This window comes from Diabrotica undecimpunctata, chromosome 1 (genome assembly GCF_040954645.1).
Source record: "Diabrotica undecimpunctata isolate CICGRU chromosome 1, icDiaUnde3, whole genome shotgun sequence".
Taxonomy (NCBI): domain Eukaryota; kingdom Metazoa; phylum Arthropoda; class Insecta; order Coleoptera; family Chrysomelidae; genus Diabrotica; species Diabrotica undecimpunctata.
The window spans coordinates 83,339,209-83,357,488 of record NC_092803.1 but is presented as its reverse complement, the minus strand read 5'-3'; the positions used below and the strand labels follow the sequence as shown (position 1 = coordinate 83,357,488).

Sequence of the window (18,280 nt, the reverse complement as noted above, 5' to 3'; positions counted from 1 at the left end):
CAGAAGCAAGTACAGCCTCTATTCGAATTTTCGGGTGTTTACAGGTTACAGTACTCATGACGTATATGCATGTTTTTTATATCGAATTAAAGCTAATTTTGTTCTTAATATAATTATATAAGGTTACCTGAGAACAAATGGTCAGCTACTAAAACCGCGAGGTATCAAAGATAAAATTAAATAGAGTTAGGGCGCAACGACACTGGTTTGACAGTGATAATATGTATATTATTATATATCCATCGACGCATGCTTTAAAAACTCACACAACTGACACTTTAAACCATTAGCTTTGCGTGCTAGATATCTTATATTTCGGCTTTGTTACCTCGCGTTTTTAATAGCTGGCAACCTCAATGTTAGACCATTTTTTCTCAGGCTAACTTATATCATCGCATTAAGAAAAAAATTAGCTTTAATTTGATATAAAAACATGCATATACGTCATAAGCTACGTATTTTATTTAAAAATAAATGAACGAAATAAAATTGTTGTCAAAAATTAATTACTATTAATTGAATTCAAAATATTTGCGACCACTTTTTGACTGACAACCTATTATCAATGAATTCTCGTGATTTTTAGCAAAATAAATATAATCAATATAATAATAATTTATAATGTTTATTCATAAAAAATGTCACTTGTACTATATATCACGCTTTTCATGTGCAAAAAAGGTATGCGAACTTATAGTCCGCCGCTACTATCGGTGCACAGAAAACGAGCGCCAGTCACGGTAGGTTAAATACAGAGGTATATCATTTTTTTCAGGGCAAGCATCCAAAAAGGAAACCTCAAAAACTGGTGACACCTGGCTATTGTCATAGGCAGTCATATTTTCGTGACAATAACACAAACAGGCATTCTTATATCAGATCTCTTATAAGACTTTCCTATTTCTAGAGTCACTAACAACGAATAAACGTTTTTAAGGGCAAATGGATTATTAATAATTTCGAATCATATCCTGGTTAACAGTAACATTTTAGACAGAAGACAGATACTTCATTGGCGATTCATCATAACATTCGACCATGATCATGATCATGATAAAATTCGACCAACTTCCAATCCTGGTCAATTCAAATATCTGTTCTCCTATCACTTCAGCTAATTAGAGTGCAGAGGAAGCCCTGAAGAAGATATCAGACAAGATGTCGAAATCTCGGCGTAGTAATAATCGACGCGGTTCAACCTTAGCTTAGCTTACCTCATTCTTAGCTTTAGGTTTAAATATATACATATATATATATATATATATATATATATATATATATATATATATATATATATTTATATATATATTTATATATATATATATATATATATATATATATATATATATATCGAGAAAAGGAGTACGACCGTCAATCCAAAAATAAACTAAGGTACATTCGAAGAGTGGTGGGTTTTTCGGTCAAAGTGGAGAAATAAAAGACAAGGAGGTGGCTACTTCATCTATTTATTGAAGACGTTTCGCTTTCTGCTCAGAACGCATCATCAGTTCATCTAAAAAGAACAATATGAAACCAAACATCCATAGAGAAGTTACAATAAAAGTGTGTTACCTTACAAAGACATGTAGCAGTCAATGATGTTAAAAATATGAAAAAGCTTACGAAACTGGACATTTAGAGTTAAAGTTGTATAAAACAATTAATTGAAACTAGGTATAGTTTGCAATTTAACAAAATTAGCACAGCAAAAGAACATGTGATAAACATACATGTATATAAAAAAGTTATTATAAAAACTTAAGTAAAAAACATTAAGGTTTATTTTAAAGTGTAAAGAACTAGAAAGATCATGAGAATGCACTTCCAACAATTTATTTAATCAATTAGATTTTAATTTTAACTTTAGGTAACATTATAAGTTATTTAAGATTAATATAGTAATAAAGATAAAATGAAGTTACCAGTCTTAAGCTTACTGACTCTCGCAGGTAAATGAATTTACAGGTTTAACACCCACGCACACAACGTGAATAGATATGGCCTTGAGGTCAAAATGACAAAAACAGCAAGGCAAACTACCAACCTTTATATAATAGGGCGGTATATTCAAAGAATGTGATAAATTTGGTTGACAACTTGTCGTTAAAAAACCAAACAATGAAAGGAAAAGGTGGTTAAGATCACCATTTACCCTACAGTGGTTGATCTGTCAACAAAGAACAAAGCATGCGAGGTTAATCCAAAATATCATATATTATAATATTATGACGTCACTGGTTAGCCAGCCAACAGGTGAAGATTAATAAAACTTCCACAGTCCAAAGGTTCAAAACATTTGGGACCGTAACGAAAAAGATTCTATGAATCAATTTCAGTTTAAAATTTTATCAAACAAGTTCATCAAAAGGAACAATTACTTAATTATGTAAAAGTGATATTGACAAATAGTTAATAAAATGTAAGTTGATAAATCTAAGATAAGGAAAGAATAATTTATTTTATTTTATTTTTATTTATATTTATTATATGAAAATGTGATAAAAAAACCCATTGTGGGACAAAATTTAAGTAAACAACATATCAAGCCTAATTCTGCAAAATTAATGCGTGATAAATTTGGCTCAAATTACTAATGTCGGTTCTCTTATTAAGGGTATTTGGATGTTTTAATATTGAACACATTTCTAAAAACTGTCTTTTAACGAGATTGCGTTCAGTGCCAAGAATTTTAACTTCATTAAAGTTTACTTCGTGCTTAGTGTTAATAGCATGTTGGGCAAGAGCACAAGTATGCTTAGATAAATTAATATCACTGCGGTGTGTCGTAAGACGCCCTCTCAGTGATCTCCGTGTCTGACCGATGTAACATGAGTCACACTCAGCACAAGGTATATGATATATTACATTAACTTGTTCCAGAAGGGACAGAGGTGTTTTAGTTTTAGAAAACAAATTCCTGACAGTCTTAACATTCTTAATTGCAATTTTAACCGGTACGTTGTTATGTTTGTACAGTTTAACGAGTTTCTCAGTAACTTGAGGAAAATAAGGTAACGATGAGTAATGGGTAGTTGGATTCCCAAGTACACTATTAGGCAGAACAGTGTTGTTAATTGAATTATTTGATATTATTCTAAGTTGGTCACCATTGGGTATGTCATTTAAAGAAGAACCATAGCTTTGAACGAAAAGGTATTTATTAATAAGGGAGGATGGATAGGAATTCTCAATCAGAATATTCTTAAGTAATTGAAGGGATTCCCTTCGATTAATCGGATGTGTCAGTCTATTTAGCCTGCAGCTTAAAGCTTTAATAAGGTTTAATTTATATTTAAAGGGATGACAAGAGTGGTAGTTGAGAAACCTGTTAGAGGCCATTGGTTTCCTGTACCAACTTGTAGTTAGGGTGTTATCTCCCATTCTAATGACACGCATGTCTAAGAAGGGAATACTATTTGTGTTAGAGTCCTCAAGTTCAACAGTGAACTGTAAATGAGGATCAGACTCATTGAATAAAGACAAGGTGGCCTGAATCTTGTCTGGAGGTAAGGCTAGTAATAAGTCATCAACATACCGTTTAATAAAAGGGATTTGGAAATCTAAAAGACCCAAACGGTCAGATACTAAATCATCCAGTACATAATTAACCAGGATGAGAGAGATTGAGAAACCTATAGGTGTCCCAAAAATTTGAAGGTAATATTTGTCGTTGAAGACCAAAAAATTAGTGTCAAATATTAATTGTAAAAGTTCTGCAAATACATCCCAGGATACAGGATAGTTTGGTTGGATGGAGTTCCAGTGATTTCTTAAGGAGGTAATAACGCTAGAAAGAGGTAAATTAGTGAAAAGAGATACCACATCAATCAAAACTCACTAAAATGTAGCCTTGTGGAAGTTCAAAATTATTAATAAATTCACTAAAATGAAAATAATCAACAATATTAAAGTTGTTATTATAATTATAAGATTTAGATAAGATGTCAGTTAAAAATTTCGCAATATTAGTGTTTGGTGAATTAATGGAGGAAACAATTGGCCTCATGCTCAATGTGGGCTTATGTATTTTAGGTAGACTGCTCCCAGATTTTATTGTCAAAAACCCAATTTATATTTATATTATATATTTATATTTATATAGTTATATTTAAAAACCCAAATAGAACCAACTATGGAAGATACACAATGTGGATTCAGGAAGGACAGAACCACGCAAGACCACATATTCACAATAAGACAAATAAGTGAGAAAGTAATCAATAAAAATAGAGAAATACATATATGCTTGTGATCTGGAAAAGGCCTTTGACAGAATACAAAGAAAGGACGTATGGAGGACATTAAAGGAAAGAGGAGTTGACAGGATAACAATTGATGTAATAAAGGATATGTACAATAATAATACAAATACGGTGAGAACCAACAACGAGGAATCCGAAGAATTTACCACAAGTCAAGGCGTCAAACAGGGATGCGTGTTGAGCCCACTGCTGTTCTCAGTGGTACTGGATGAAGCAATAAAGAAAGCCAAGAGAAGAATGAGAAAACTAACATTAGGATACTGGCAAATGAAACAGACTCAACTATCAGAGCTTCTATTTGCAGACGACATGGTTTTGATAGCAGAAAACAGAGAAGACCTACAGAACAACCTTGAAATCCTAGAAGAAGAACTGTCAAACATAAATATGAAAATAAATACAGAGAAAACAAAAACAATGATAATTTCAAATAAGAGAAAGACACACGCAATACAATTAAACGGAAAACAACTAGAACAAGTGGAACATTTTAAATACCTAGGAGCAATAATTGAATCAAATGGTAAACAAGACATGGAAATAAATGAGAGAATGGGACGAATAGGAAGCTTATTTAACACTATGAAAACAACATTTTTGGGGAAAAAAGAAATACCGGAGAAGGTAAAAACGGCAGTCGTTAAATCAGTAGTTAGACCTACAATCATCTATAATAGCGAGTCATGGACATTGACTGGGAGACAAAAATCTCGAGTCAATGCTATGGAAATGAGGTTCCTGAGGAAAATAGCAAACAGAAAGAGGACAGACAAAATACGAAACGAAACAATCAGACAAAACCTAAAACTAGGACCAATAAACGAAAAAATAGTAGAGGGGCAACTAAGATGGTTCGGGCACGTGTGTAGAATGTCGAATGAAAGATTAACAAAACGAGTGTTTGAAACGAGAATGCAAGGGAAAAACAAACGAGGAAGACCAAGAGTTATGTGGGTAGACGAAATCAGAAAAGAAGTTGAGAAGAAAGGATTGACATGGGAAAGTGCACGAAATCTAACACAAGACCGGATAGCATGGAGACAACAGTGCAAATCTTAACCCCACCAGCCTTACACCTAACGGTAGAAAGGCTTAGGACTAAGTAAGTAAGTAAGTTATCACATGTTCTTTTGCTGTGCTAATTTTGTTAAATTGCAAACTATACCTAGTTTCAATTAATTGTTTTATACAACTTTAACTCTAAATGTCCAGTTTCGTAAGCTTTTTCATATTTTTAACATCATTGACTGCTACATGTCTTTGTAAGGTAACACACTTTTATTGTAACTTCTCTATGGATGTTTGGTTTCATATTGTTCTTTTTAGATGAACTGATGATGCTTTCTGAGCAGAAAGCGAAACGTCTTCAATAAATAAATAAAGTAGCCACCTTCTTTGTCTTTTATTATACTATATATATATATATATATATATATATATATATATATATATATATATATATATATATATATATTGTTATGATGTATTGTTTGTTTGAATGATGAGCAATGAGTGTTTTAATATAGGGTTTTTATCGCGGTTCTCAAAGAATTAGTTTGTAAGTACTTTTTTAAATTATCTTTATTATATCTATTATGAAACACACATATATATCTAACCTAGCCAATGTAAATTTAAAATAAACTATCTTTAAATTGAAATTCTTATGAAACTAATTAAATTCTATAGACAATGTAAAATTTAAACAAACTATCTTCAAAATTGAAATTGTTATGACACTAACTAAATTATATTAACAAAATTTTGTACCTTTCTGTCACTGAATGCCTAAATGAACTGTTTTCCACTATATAGATTATAATCACCACTCAAATGTCTTCTTCCCAGCTTCGGTTATCCTTGTTTTTGTGAAATTACTTTTTCCAATTATCAGCTTCCACCAATTTAAGATATTTTTCTTCACAGCATTTATAAACCACCAAGCAAACCAGCAAACAGCATTTATTTTTATTCTTCTTTTCAATATATCAATATCCAATCACCAAAAATATTATTTAATTTTAATATTCAATTAATACTTCTTCCATTATCATCATTTATACATAACATAATTTTTAATCTTCAATAATATTTTCTTTATACTGTTTCTTAATCTTGATTTAACTCACTATATTGAACAATTGTAACTGATTGACTGCCTCTAACTAATTTTCATACTAAAACTGGCCATCATAGTAACTGTAACTCATAACTGATTGACTGACTGAATGGACTCTAACTGAATGGACTGGACCGACTTACTAAACTCCCTCTTGAATCCAAATCACGGGTATTTATATCTTTTCAATCTTCCAGAACCATCTGGTAAGAAATCATGTTCGATTTATTCCATTAAACACATGTCTGAATTTTCTGGAAACAGTATATGTTCGATCCACAGACATAACCATTATTCCCGAATGTTCGACTGTAAACAAAGGTCAAATTCTGCATTCTGGAGAATTCGTTAATTTTCTATTGATAATTTTGTTGACATTTAGGCTTTTCAGATCAGAACAAACACTTAAATCAGTAAATATATATAAATTAAACATTTTAAACTAACATTATTATTATAACCCCACTTTATATTCCTAATTATTTAAAATGTCACTTGGAGAGTATGTATATCTGTCTGTCACTCACATGTATAGTTGGTTGCCTAGTCACATGGCTCACTTAAATATATCTACCACATTATAATTACTAAAATACAACTTTTTACAATTATTATATGCTAATTTCTTAAAAATGCCCTCACATAAATATATTTTTATAAAATTCTCTAGTATATAACTTATTAAAATAACCAAATTTAATATCTAATATTATCTAATGTGTAACTTATAAATTAATTTCTATAAGCACCAATCATATCAATATATATATATATATATATATATATATATATATATATATATATATATATGTATATATATATATATATATATATATATATATATATATATATATATATATAAACAATATATATATATTGTTATGATATGTAAAATCGAGAAAAATATTGGTTTGTTTAAAAATATTTCAAAATTCAATAACATTAAAATAATTCAGATAAGTAGGATAATATCCAACAAACATTTCGAAGAAGGAGAGTTATTAATTTCTTGAATTACCTGTACCAAACAAAAAGTAAGCTTTGCATAAATTATTTCTTTGTTATACTTGAGTGACCCGCATAATTTTAAGTGAAAACAAAAAGACAATTGAACGGGGTTTTCCAAAATACATTAATGCAGTGATTAGGGACAAATAGAAGAGATTTTAGATAGAGGTTTTTGTTAGTTTTTAAGAATTATAGAAAATATTATTTGTAAATAAGTTTTAGGAAATTTTATAATTATAGGTAAAAATTTGTTTGTTATCGAAATGAAAAAATGGGGGAATTGTGACGAGTTTTGATTGGCGGAGATTGAAAAAGGTGGGATAAGTATGTAGGAAAAAGTTTAGCGAGATTTAGGAGAGAGAAAAGAGAATCAGTTGATTTTCCAATTCTGTAAGAGGAACAGTGATTGTTCTCTGGCGGTTCCTGAAATGTAGCAAGCAGTAGTGTTGAATGTTAGTGAGTTTTTGTGGAGTTAGTGTATCTGACAGAAGCTGAAGCAGCAAAATATTGTAAGTCATATTTCTCTACTTATATTCCAAGAGTCACTGTTCAGGCCAACGAGAGATTCAGTTTATCGTAAAGAGAAGATATTCCAAGAGTCATTTTTCACTCGGGCCAACGAGAGATTCAGTTTATCGAGAGGAGAAAGGCTATCATAATTTGAATGATTTGTGCTTTTGAAGGAGATCATTAAGGACGATATACTTGCAACAATCTGTGTAAGATTGCTGATTACATAGGGAGCGGTTGAATTGTGATAGAGTCATAATCATATCATTTAAATAATTTTAATTAATCAAAAAAATTAATTAGCTAATTATTGCTTGGCGCACCAAGACTGTAAATATCACAATAATATATATATATATATATATATATATATATATATATATATATATATATATATATATATATATATATGTGTGTATTTATAAAGTAGTTGATAGAGCAAGACGTGAGCAATGCGAAATACTAGAAATTATGTTTGGATTTATCAACTGAGTGTCAGATCAACAACATTTTCGTTATAAGGCTACTGATAGAAAAATATAGGCATAAAGAGTGGTATTGTATGGTATTCATTGATTTCAAGACAGTATAAAACTGACTGTTTTGAGAGGTTCTGTGGTGGAAAATGAATAATAAAGGTGTCTCTGGTGAATAGATCAACGAATATCTTAACGAAGGTTCGACAAGACATACCTGTGAAGAGTTGTATTATTAATATGATGTAAATTACGTATCATCTACATACTTCTGCTCAGTTCGTCTCTAACTTCTCCTTCCTTAGGTAGCGAAGTTAGTTTCACTTCCATCCATCACATGTAGCAGAGTCGCTTCCGTCCATCCGCGTCACGTTACCCACCCATTTTAAACGGTATATACTCTTTGTTAACTGCACCATATTATATGCTCCTCAATACTTTTTTATCAAAGATTCGTAGCAGCTCCTTGTCTCGTGTCGTATTTGACCAAAGTTTCTGATTCGTAAGTAAGTGCTGGATGTATTATCCTTTTATAAAGTTTTCTATTCGTTACTCTTGATATACTTTTTGCTCTTAGTTAATAGCCTAAGCCAAAGTGATAGTGATTGCATATTCACTTACTGATTTCATTGGATGTATTGCTTTTCCAGTCTGCCAGTGAACCTAGGTAGCAAAATTCTTCCTCCGTTTCGATATATTTATGTATCCATAATAAAAGTTATTTTGTTGCATCATTGATGTTTCCGGCATGTGTTTAATTTTTTGTTTCTTGGGGACAAATTCAATGTGGATATTTACGTATCTATGGTATTTCTGATACGTGTGAAAGCTCCAACGGCTTTATCTCGAGTTCTTCCAATTATCACGATATCATCAGCATATGCCATTATTGGTGGACTTAGATTGCATCATTGAAATTTATTACCGAGTCTGCCATAACTTTTTCTAAAGCCAGGTTGAACAGCGTGTACGACAACGCGTCCCTTTGGCGCAGTCTTCATCTAAATTGCGTCATTTTTTGCTACTATTTGTCTGAAGACTGATATGTACTCTTTTTTTAGGATCCGATTATATTGCTAGCGTAGTGTGTCAGTAGTTCATTTTATAGTATTAGGGAAAATAGGGTTTGTTGTATTAAAAAGGTAAATGTTGTTTGAATTCCACAAAAAGTACCCATAATATCATTCATAACAAAATGACTAATTTACCAGATTTTTCCTAATATCGGTACTGTTTAACGTTTAACTGCGTTACAAAATGAAAAAAAAACAGTGAAAACAGTTCATTGAATTTTATCAAAAATGCTTTACGGCTTATTTTTAAACTATTCTACTGCCCCCATTTTGACTGTAAAATTAACCCACGATGGAATTTTCCTGATTTTATTGCCCATTATTATATACAATGTATATATTTCTTCAATTACATAATGTACTTCTGTGACAAGAATTGCAAGTGATTATTTCCCCCTTATGTTATAAATAAATTACTTCTGTATAATAATTTACGATAAAATATTTTAATATTACGATTGAGATTTATCTCTTGGTTTTTTATATAGATATACAAGGTGCTCACATTGGAAAGACGAATACCTATCTATTTTTTTCTTAAATTGGTCTAAATGTTATTATATATAACGAGTATTGTTTCAGAAAAGTACAAAAATAACAACATATGTGGGTAACCTTAACCGACAAGAGATCAGAAGTCTAAAACAATTACAAAAAGAATTGCGAGAGTAAAGAGAAAAACTCCTTTTTTCCATTCTTCTGAAATCTAATAATAGCGCATGAACGGCAATAGTAATAAATATTATATGGAAGGGATAGTGGTGAAAACCTAAATTAAAAAGTTGTATGTGAAGCCAAGAAATAACGATACAAAATGATAAAAATTAGCAGTAAGTTTGTATATGTGGTAACTACTTCAAATAAGAGTTAAACAAAAAATATTTTGCGGGAAGGTGATGAAAGAAAAGGAAGAAGATGCCTTTAAAAAAATGCTTAATCCATCCAATCCCCAACTGCTAAAAGCAGTTTTACTAAGTAATGTTGACAGGAAATAGTAGGGAAAACAGTAAAAACAAGCCAAAAATACTAAGAAAACTGAATGCTGTAATATACTTCTATAATTTTAGGTTAGAATACAATTATTTTGATATTTTGATTTTCTCTTCAAATGTCTTTAGAAATTTTGAATTAGTTAAATGTCGTAAGGCAATAGTTTCAGAACAATACTTATATAATTTAAAGAATATCCAGAAAAAAAAACATCAAACATGCCAGTGAATTGCCAGTAATCAGAAGAAGCTACAGAACCTAATAACCGTAATGACATCATAAACCGAAGCACGCTTCGGATAGATCTTGTATAGATTTATTAATTATTAAGAAGGAAAGAAAATTAAAGTATTAATTTATATTATCTAAAGAAATATCAGATTTTGGCAATGTTAAGGTAGAAGTACGAAAACAAGCATTAAAATCCGCAAAAATATATGTATTGTTATTTTTATAAAACGTAGGTGAGAAGAGAAAAAGCTTAGACAAGAAGAGAAAGACAAAAAGATGAGCCGTAGGAAGGTAAAGGAGAAGCGTAGACAAAAGAGAAAGAGATGAAGGAGAAGCGTAGACAAGAAGAGGAAGAGAGGTGAAGAAAGTAGAGGTAGAACTTATGAATGGTTTATCTCAAATTCACGAAAATTTTCAGTTAGAGGTAAGTCAAATCACTACTAAAATGGATAAATTAGAAGAACAACATAATTATTTACAAAATAAAATAATAGATCAACAAAACAATTTAAAAACCGATTTAGAAAATAAATTAATATAAAATCAAAACGATTTAAAAGAACAACAAAACTATTTAAAATACAATATAGAAAGACAAATAGTTGAATTAGCAAGAAAAATTAATATCCAAGCTTTTTTATCTAATATTATTTCAATGCCTAACGTCGAGTCTGAACAAATATGTTTTGTGGAGACTAGAATTTCTGATAAAAATTAAGTCCGACAGAAATGAAAACCACAAAATTTACTACTTAGACGAAACTTGGCTAAACGCTGGTCACACCAAATCTAAAGTATGGGTCGACAATTCGGTAACGTCTTATAAACAAGCGTTTTTAGATGGACTTTCTACGCGGTTAAGAAATCCTGCAGGTAAATGTTTATGTGCTTTTTGACTTCAAGTAAATTTTAAAATAATAAAATTTTCAGGAAAAGTGAAAAGCCTAATAATCTGTGGAGATCATTGTGAAGACATTGGCAGTGAAGATGGGTTTGTTCCAGAAGGGCTGTGGGTGTTTGAATAAAAAAAAGTGGGGACTGCCATGAAGAGATGGGCGGGAAATCTTTCGAAAATTGTTCAAAAATATACTGCCCCGATTAGAAGACAACTCCATCATCGTATTGGACAACGCGTCTAATCATTCCAGAAAATTGAAAAAAATTCCAACTACTGTTTCTAGAAAAGCTGACATCCAAGCGTGGCTGAAATCAAAAAATATAGGGTTTGAGGACTCCATGTTAAAAATGCAACTGCTGGCTATCGTTAAAGAACATACGGGACAATATAATAAATGTATCATTTATCAGATGGAAAACAGCCAAAACAAAGTAGTGTTAAGGCTGCCCCCATACCGTTACGAGCTCAATCCGATTGAGCTCATCTGGGCAGAAGTAAAAAATTATGTAGCAGCCAAAACCACTACTTTTAAATTTGCAGATATGAAAATTATTTTTTATGATGCAATAAATAATATTAGTCCAACTACGTGGCAGAAATGTGTGCCACACGTTCAACAAAAAATCGAGTCCAAAATGTGGAAGTTGGACAATATAATAGAAAACCATATCGAACCCATAATAATAGATCTAGACGAAGGCAGCAGCACATGTAGCTCCTCAGACTCTGAGTAATTTAAATGGTATGTTTTTATGCTTTGATAAACTTATGACAATGCTACTTTATTCAAAATGTTTACTTTGTTGTGTATGTCTCAGGTAATGAATATTTTATTTTAGCCCATTTTTCTTCAATGGAACATTAAATTTTGCTCCCTATGATTAAATTTCAAGAAATTCTTACACGAATAGTTTCAAAAGTAAATATTTTTAAAAATCATATGATACAGCTCAGTAAGACCCTGTTTGGTTTTCACGTGCGTTTGATTACAGTTGGAAATAGTATATCTTAATGATATAATGATTGTGTCCAAAACCTTAGATTAACATCTGAAAAACTTAAGCGAGGTATTTGACAGATTAATAAATGCCAATTTAAAGTTAAATTATAAGAAATGTTCACTATTTCAAAGAGAAGCGTACTATTTAGGACATATCGTTTGAGTAGAAGTATATATATAAATATATATGCTGTCACTATTTTTCCGGGTTTGACTCCGCGTTGTAAAATGCTGGTTTTCTTGAAAACCATTGTTTTGGCGACGTTTCGGTAAGGTCTCACTTGCCATTCTCAAGCCTGGTGGATCTACTTCTCCTCGTTACTCGATTAATACTGGTCTACCAGTCTGTCAAATTCATCCAGAGATTTTAACCATACTTTTACAATGCTCAACTGATTTTGGTGTCGACAATGTTCCCGTAGTTTTATATTCATGAACCACATGTTCCAAAAACTCTTTAGGTGCCCGAGGGTACGCCAAATAAATAGTATTTTAATATCATCTTCAAATTCTTGTAGGCTTACGTTATGTTTTTGATATCGATTTTTCAGATGACTTTGAAAAACCTGATATAGATGCTGCTGGCCATATCTTGTCTAAAGTTTTAACGAGAGAGATATAACTGGGTGCATCCCGGGGAAGAAATTGCAACGCTATTGCCGCCTGTCCTCGAAACGACACCAAAGAAGTTGCTACTTCTTGCTCATTCCAGCCATTTGCTCTAGCTGCAGTTTCGAATTAAAACCAATAAGTTATATGGTCTAGACCAGTACTAATCGAGTAACGAGGAGAAGTAGATCCACCAGGCTTGAGAATGGCAAGTGAGACCTTGCCGAAACGTCGCCAAAACAATGGTTTTCAAGAAAACCAGCATTTTACAACGCGGAGTCAAACCCGGAAAAATAGTGACAGCACATATAGCTCCCGCGGAAACCTCAAAACAAACATAAATATATATATATATATATATATATATATATATATATATATATATATATATATATATATATATAATGGTTAACACTTTATTACATTAGTTTCACCCGTACAAATTCTTCAAGAACTAGGCGATGATGATCCAGACCGACGAAGTGAGTTTTGTGAACCCATGACTGAAAGAATTCGCATTGAACTGAAATGTTAAAAAATATTTGTTTCAATGATGTGTGTAGTTTTATGCTGAATGGTAATTTAAATAACCAAAACTGTCGGACTGGAGTGATCCGAAGGTGACATCATGTCAGAGAAGGTGACACTCGATATCCTGAAAAACTGAATGTATTGGCAGGAATATTAGGCGATGCTTTAATTGGCCCCTTATTCATACCAGGCAATTTAAGTGGCGACATTTATCTCGATATGCTGGAAAACACCATCGAACCTTTAATTGTGCATGAATTAGAGAACCAAAGGGACGATCAAGGCAACCTAGCTCTAGACGATTTGCTGCACTTCCGTGTTTCCATGGAAGATGGAGCACCTCCTCCCTATGCAGCTCCAGTTAGACACTGATTGGATACTAATTAGCCGAACAAATGGATTGGAAGGAGAGGTCCTATTGAGTGGCCATCGAGGTCACCAAACTTACCGCCATCTGACTTTTTTCTATGGGGTTACCTCGAGTCAGTTGTTTATAAAACTCAATCTGCGTCACTTGGCGAATTGCGAGAAAGAATTACGCAAGTATGTCGCGCTATTACTAAAACAACATTTAGTAAAGTTCGTGCAGAATTTGAAAATAGGCTTTATTATTGTTTACAAAACAACGGAACAAAATTAGAACATTTACTTAATTGACATTTTAACACATTTGTAGTTCAATAAACACCTCATTATTGTTAAACTGTCGGTTCGGGCTGTTAGGCCGTTGTCTTCTGAGATTAGTTCTCGACGTTTCGCCAACACTAGGGGTTGGCATCTTCTGGAGATGTTACTGCTTTGCTCGTTACCCTGCGTTGTACTACAGAGGCAATATTTATATTTCCCACTCGCCTCCCCTCCACTGGTTTCGGCTTGAGGGGGCGTGTCGTTGTTTGTACTAGCTTTTTCTTCGTGTTTGGCGGGAAGGGTGTTTGGGGATTTTAATAAAATTAAAACACCCTTCCCGCCAAACACGAAGAAAAAGCTAGTACAAACAACGACACGCCCTCTCAAGCCGAAACCAGTGGAGGGAAGGCGAGTGGGAAATATAAATATTGCCTCAGTAGTACAACGCAGCGTCATTTTCAGGTTACGAGCAAAGCAGTAAAATCTCCAGAAGATGCCAACCCCTAGTATTGGCGAAATGTCGAGAACTAATCTCAGAAGACAACGGCCCAACAGCCCGAACAGACAGTTTAACAAGTTAGACGATGGCCGTGAAAGCCTAAAGCAGTTTATCACCTCATTATTGCTTCACCCTGTATATTTATTATTGAATAGCATTTTTTATAGTCTTTTCAATGATGTATCACAAGTAGGGGTTTGCAATTTAAACTTTTTTGGCTGATGGGGGTAAGTTCTCTTTCATGTCATTTTAGTTCCCCATGACATGCTAAAACATAATATAAATTTCTCTAAAACAGTTTTAAAACGTTTTGGAGCAATATTAAAAAAATCTGTTTTATTTTGTAACTTTAACACTCCATAACTTTTCTGGTTGAACTTTTGCATCTAGATAAGTTAGGCCACATCGATTTAGTTTCGTCCCTACAAATCCTGGTACCAATAATTTATAACCAATCTTTTTGTGACATCGGGTATAATAGCTTTTACAAAAACTATCTAAAATTTTAAGCGAAATAGAAAAATGGAACTAGATCCAAACATAGAATTATACACATGTTTCATTAAAAATAATAAATTTATTCGATGACGACTTCCGGTATGAGCGTAAGTGATAACGACCTATAATCTTCGGCGAGTCTCTTATCTAAGATCGTCAACAATTTTGGCATATTTTTGCTTGTTTTGGATCTTCTTCAGAAAGTAGTTTGAGCCCAAGCCTATCCAATCTCGTATGTTGGTCAACTGTCTACGGCCTAAGCACGGATTTCTGAGTTATAGGAACTTAATCACTACCGACTGTACCGCACGGAGGAAAACCAAGTCATAAATACATATTTACGGTTGCCCTTCATACCTATTTTCATTCTTATTATAAGCTATGCCAATACTCCAATTTTTTATACGTATTATAAATACGTATACAATATTTTTAAAAATGTATCGAGTAACACCAAAAAAAAGACCTCTCATTCCCACCCCGGGGGTGGGACTGGGAACAGCTTTGAAATCTTAAACAGGAACTTTATTTTTTATTACATGTTTGCAGTTTATGCACAAATAAATAACTTTTATTTAAAACATTTTCTTGAATCGTTGAAAGATGGCGCTATAATAGGAAAAAACGATTTATTCTTATACCCCAGGGAAATTAAAAAAACGATTTATTATCTCGAAAAATACATCGCTAAATAAAAACCAAAAAGCACATCTTTATTATTTTTTAAAAATCTATCAACGGCGACCCCCAACCTCACTCCCTAGGGGTAGGGCGGGGTGCAACTTAAAAATCTTAAGTAGAAAACATTTTTTTTTAATACAGATTAAGATTTTGCGTAGAAAAGTCAACAAGTTTTATTTAAACTTTTATTTGGATTCGCTATAAATGGCGATATAATTGCAGGAAAACAATTTTAGATTAGAAGTATGCAAATTAATTTTTATGGTAGTGAATAGTTTTTTACGATTTTTTTGAAGAATTCTAATCGGAAATTTAAAAACGGAGTTTCTATTTAAAATTTCAAAATTGTCGTGTTTGATGTCACTTGATAGATTTTTGAAAAATATTAAATACGTATTTCTTGAGAAATATTAGACCGTTTTCATAATTTTCTCCGAGTATACCAGAATAAATGTCTCGAATAAAAGTAACTCTATATTGCATAAGGAATCCATATCTGCAATAAAAGATGGGGGTTCCTAATTAAGATTTCAAAGTTGTCCCCAGCCCTATCCCCAGAGAGTGGACATGGGAGGTCTCGTTTGGTGTTATTCGATAGATTTTTGAAAAATAATGTTTTTTATGTAACTTTCGCGAAATATTCAACCGTCTCGTTTCATTTCTCATACCATATTATAAAGTTAACAGACGCAATTACATTCAACTTTAAAACTGGTTTCGCATTGCAAGTTCGTCAATTTATAAACACATGTGTGCGAAATAAAGGTTGTATAATACGCACATCTAAGATAATAACAGGAAAAACTAAATATGGAGAATACGGAACAGATATATTAGAAAATTAAAGGACATGAAAAACGCAGATAAAATTAATATAATAGCAACAGTTACAGTAGGAACGACAAAAGAAAAAAAAACTTTAGGAAGGGACGGATCAAAAAGGAGCTTTAGCTGGGAAATAATTACAAGGAAACGCAAAGTAAGATCACATGAAAATACAATATCAATTTACATTGAAGTTTTTTTTATACATATGTTAAACAAGGATTTAGGCTTTAATCATTCCTAGAACTAAAGCTAAAGATCTCGACGGACACTTTTTATATTGTGATCAAATGAATCTAGTTGAATACACCATCAAGAAAAGCGCTACACATTATTTTTATTGCTAATTGATACTGCGAGGTGTCAAAGAATTAATGAAAGAAAAAGAGAAAAACTGCAAAAAAGAGTATTTTGGTCATATAATGGGGGAACCAGATATTAAATGTTACGTCTAATAATGAAAGGAAAGTTAAAGGCAAGTGCAACATTTCTTGGCTTAAAAATTTAAGGCAGTGGTTTAATATGAGTTTATTTCAATTATTTAGGATACTGTGAATAAAGTAAGAATCGTCCTAATTATTTCCAACCTCCAATAGTAGAAGAAACTTCAAGAAGGAGAATATTGCTAATTATTTAGTTGTTCAAAAATTATCAATATAATTAAAAAAAAAAGAATATGTATAAAATACAAACTTACGTAAAACTATCCTTATCATTGGAATGCATTTAGTCACTTAATAAAAATCTTGTTCAAAATGATATCATAACTACATAAAATCTTTGAATTGTTGTATTGACAACCACTGAGTGTTTTACGAGCAATTTGACGTACAAAGTTGATTTTAAAACCTTATTTCCTTAGCCGATCCAACCGGCAACTAAATATACAAATAATGTCGCGCTGGTGATACATGAATAAGGTGCTAGTGTTTATTGTTTGTTGAGGGGGAACTGCCAAATACAACGTATTGTCCACTTTTTGCAAATGACCACCTGTAATAGTTGAGGAGCTGATAGCGACGTACAACATATGTAGGAAAAAATATTTTGACAAAAACTGCAACATATTTTCTCAAAAAAGGACATTTATTAAAATTATATATATATATATATATATATATATATATATATATATATATACTAATGTATACTATATACTAATTTTTTAAATGTGCTGGCTTGGATTGGGAAAGTTTTCAGGGCCGGAAATCATCAAAAACTGGCGCCAATCACGGGTTGATCCATAGTGAGAGATAAGCGATACTCCTCTAAACGTAGTCAAAAATAATAATCAGATATTGAGATCCCTAACTAAATTAAAAAAAAAAGCGGAAAAAGCTAGTTATATGAACAGGTTAACAAAGTTAAACAAATAGCGCTAAGTTAAGGAGGAAAAAAGTTGAGCCCAAATTTATGTCATGTAACGAATTATTCCTCATACTC

At 32.0% G+C, this 18,280-nt stretch overlaps 1 protein-coding gene across 1 annotated transcript in view; it reads right to left on the bottom strand.

Annotated features, from left to right (window-relative positions):
* The window catches only part of LOC140450897 (sodium-independent sulfate anion transporter-like), a 109,345-nt gene extending 91,606 nt beyond the window's left edge, over nucleotides 1–17,739 (bottom strand). Inside the window, exon 1 of the mRNA XM_072544580.1 lies at nucleotides 17,535–17,739. Coding sequence (XP_072400681.1) covers nucleotides 17,535–17,563 — 29 coding nt within the window. The 5' untranslated portion in view covers nucleotides 17,564–17,739. The remainder of the gene's footprint in view (nucleotides 1–17,534) is intronic.
* Between the last annotated feature and the right edge of the window lie 541 nt (nucleotides 17,740–18,280).